Source organism: Myzus persicae, unplaced genomic scaffold, assembly GCF_001856785.1.
Source record: "Myzus persicae strain clone G006 unplaced genomic scaffold, MPER_G0061.0, whole genome shotgun sequence".
Lineage (NCBI taxonomy): Eukaryota > Metazoa > Arthropoda > Insecta > Hemiptera > Aphididae > Myzus > Myzus persicae.
In genome coordinates, this window is record NW_019102711.1 from 1 (window position 1) to 2,208 (window position 2,208).

General features: G+C 37.6%; 1 protein-coding gene across 1 annotated transcript; it reads right to left on the reverse strand.

The window, feature by feature from the left end:
• Window positions 1–46: 46 nt before the first annotated feature.
• LOC111032982 lies at window positions 47–715 on the reverse strand (the record flags this gene model as incomplete). The annotated part of the gene is made up of 2 exons (XM_022313496.1): window positions 526–715; window positions 47–453 (listed from the first exon to the last, which is right to left on the reverse strand). Coding segments are annotated over exons 1-2 (597 nt in total), but the record flags the coding sequence as incomplete, so codon positions are not given.
• Window positions 716–2,208: the final 1,493 nt, after the last annotated feature.

Here is a 2,208-nt window from a genome sequence, read left to right on the forward strand (position 1 = left end):
TGGGAGTCCCCTCAAAGCTGTCCACATCATCTTCCTGGTCAAGCACCTTCCATGACTTAAGTTGAGAAATGTGTGCTGTGGTAGCATAGGTGGATTGTCCCTCTGGTGCAACTTCGACTACTCTATAGGTATCTCCGTTCAGCTTTTGTATTACTTGTAGTGGATTATCCCTGTACTTAGACTGTAGTTTAGAGGGTTGGCCTAATGCTGGTGCTCTCTGCATTACTACTATTTCGCCCAGGTCAAGATTAACACCGGGTATATGTTTACGGTTATAAGCATTGAACATTGCGCGTTGTCCTTCAAGTATATTACTACTGACTTCATTTTGCACTTCCGTTGGCTCCTTCCACTCATTATTGTTTTGGGATAGTGAGCCCAGCACTCCCTGGTGAAAACGTGGTTGATAACCATGTAGGGCTGAAAATGGTGTCTTCTTTGTGGTTTTATTCTCTGCTGAGTTTAGCATGCGTTCAACCTCATTGACTTTGGAGTCTCAACATCGTTGATCGCCTAATGGCATACTTAACAGCGTCACTATTGTTCGATTTGCTCGTTCCACCTGCCCGTTTGCCTGTGGGTGCCTTGTGGAATTGACTATATGTTCTATGTTATGAGTAGTACAGAACTGTTCAAATGACCGAGATTTAAAACAAGATCCACGATCTGAAATTATCCAGTCTGGTATACCTCTCGTTTCAATGAATTTTGTCATGATGCGCACCAGTGACTTTGCATCAGTGGTTTTACAAGGGTATAAGTGTACGTACTTTGTTAGATTGTCAACTATAACAGACAGATACCGATTTTGCTGCTAGGGAGTCTCAAAGGGTCCGAGATGATCCACATTGATGACTTGAAACGGTCTTTTTCCAGGTGGTATTGATTGGGTGTAGCAGGCCCTGTGTGTTAGGCATTCCAAACACATATTTATGTGTTGTCGTACGTAGCGGCGCAGTCGTGAGAACCAGAAATCTTTACTTATTTTTGCCACCGTCCTGTCTAATGCAAAATGCCCTCCATAGTCATGTGCAGCTATGACGATTCCCTTGCGCATTGTTTTAAGAACCACTAATAGTAGTCGTCCCTCATACCTACGATGTAACAGGCCATTAATTACTTTATAATGTTCTATATCACCTGATACCCGTTTTGTTTTTGGTCCTATTTGCTCGGGCTGTTGTATCAGCTCTCTGGTTGCTGGGTCGCCCTGCTGCATAAATCTGACTTTATCAAATACTGACATGGCGACAAAGACACAAGTATGTTGAGCGAGTCCAGCATCAACTGCTTCGGTGGTTAGGTCATCATCGGTGGTAACGACTAAGACATGACTGGACATCAGCGTTACCAACATAAGCTAACAATTGTCAAAAAACTGCAGTCTTTATTTCACGTTCCTATAAAAGGTCAAATTTGTGTAAAACTATCTAATAAAAAAAAAATTGGACATGAAAAACTTATAAAATTGAAAAAAATAGGGGAAACAAAATGGAACAGTAAAGATGGAGCTTTTAAAGCAATATTTCATTCTGTATATGAAGAAAATGATAAGAGGGAATTTGTTTACTAGAAGTACTACACTCAATAGGTAATGTCAATATTGCTGATGGAGAAACGGCAGCTGAAGCTAGAAATATGTTGGATAAATGGACACAATTGGATACTATGCTTACTTCTTTTTTATACCTTCATATGTTTAGTAAGGCTACTTTTGTTTCTAAGTATTTACAAACCAAATGTTTAGATTATTTAGCTGCTTGGAATCACATTGTAACTTTTCAAAAAGAAATCAAAATTATTTCAAATGACTTCGACATAATTTATGAACAAGCCAAAAAATTTAGTCAATTTATGGAACAGAGAACTAAAATACTTCCAAATGTTTTTATCGAAACCAAATTACCTGAACAACGAAAACGCAAGATAAAAAAAATGTCAGGAGAACTGTTCGATGATGAAGTAGTTATTAATGACCCTATAAAGCTGTACAGAGTACAAGTTTTTCGTATAACAATTGACAAATTATCAATGGCTATTGAGGATCGATTTTTTAAAAATCAGAATATTTTTCAAGCATTGTCATTTTTTGATCCAAATAGATTTATAGATATAAAAAACAAAATATTGACTTTTGATGGCGAAAATGAAATAATTTTTAAAAATGTTTGTAACACCAATGGACTACAACCCAATATTGTCCAAGAA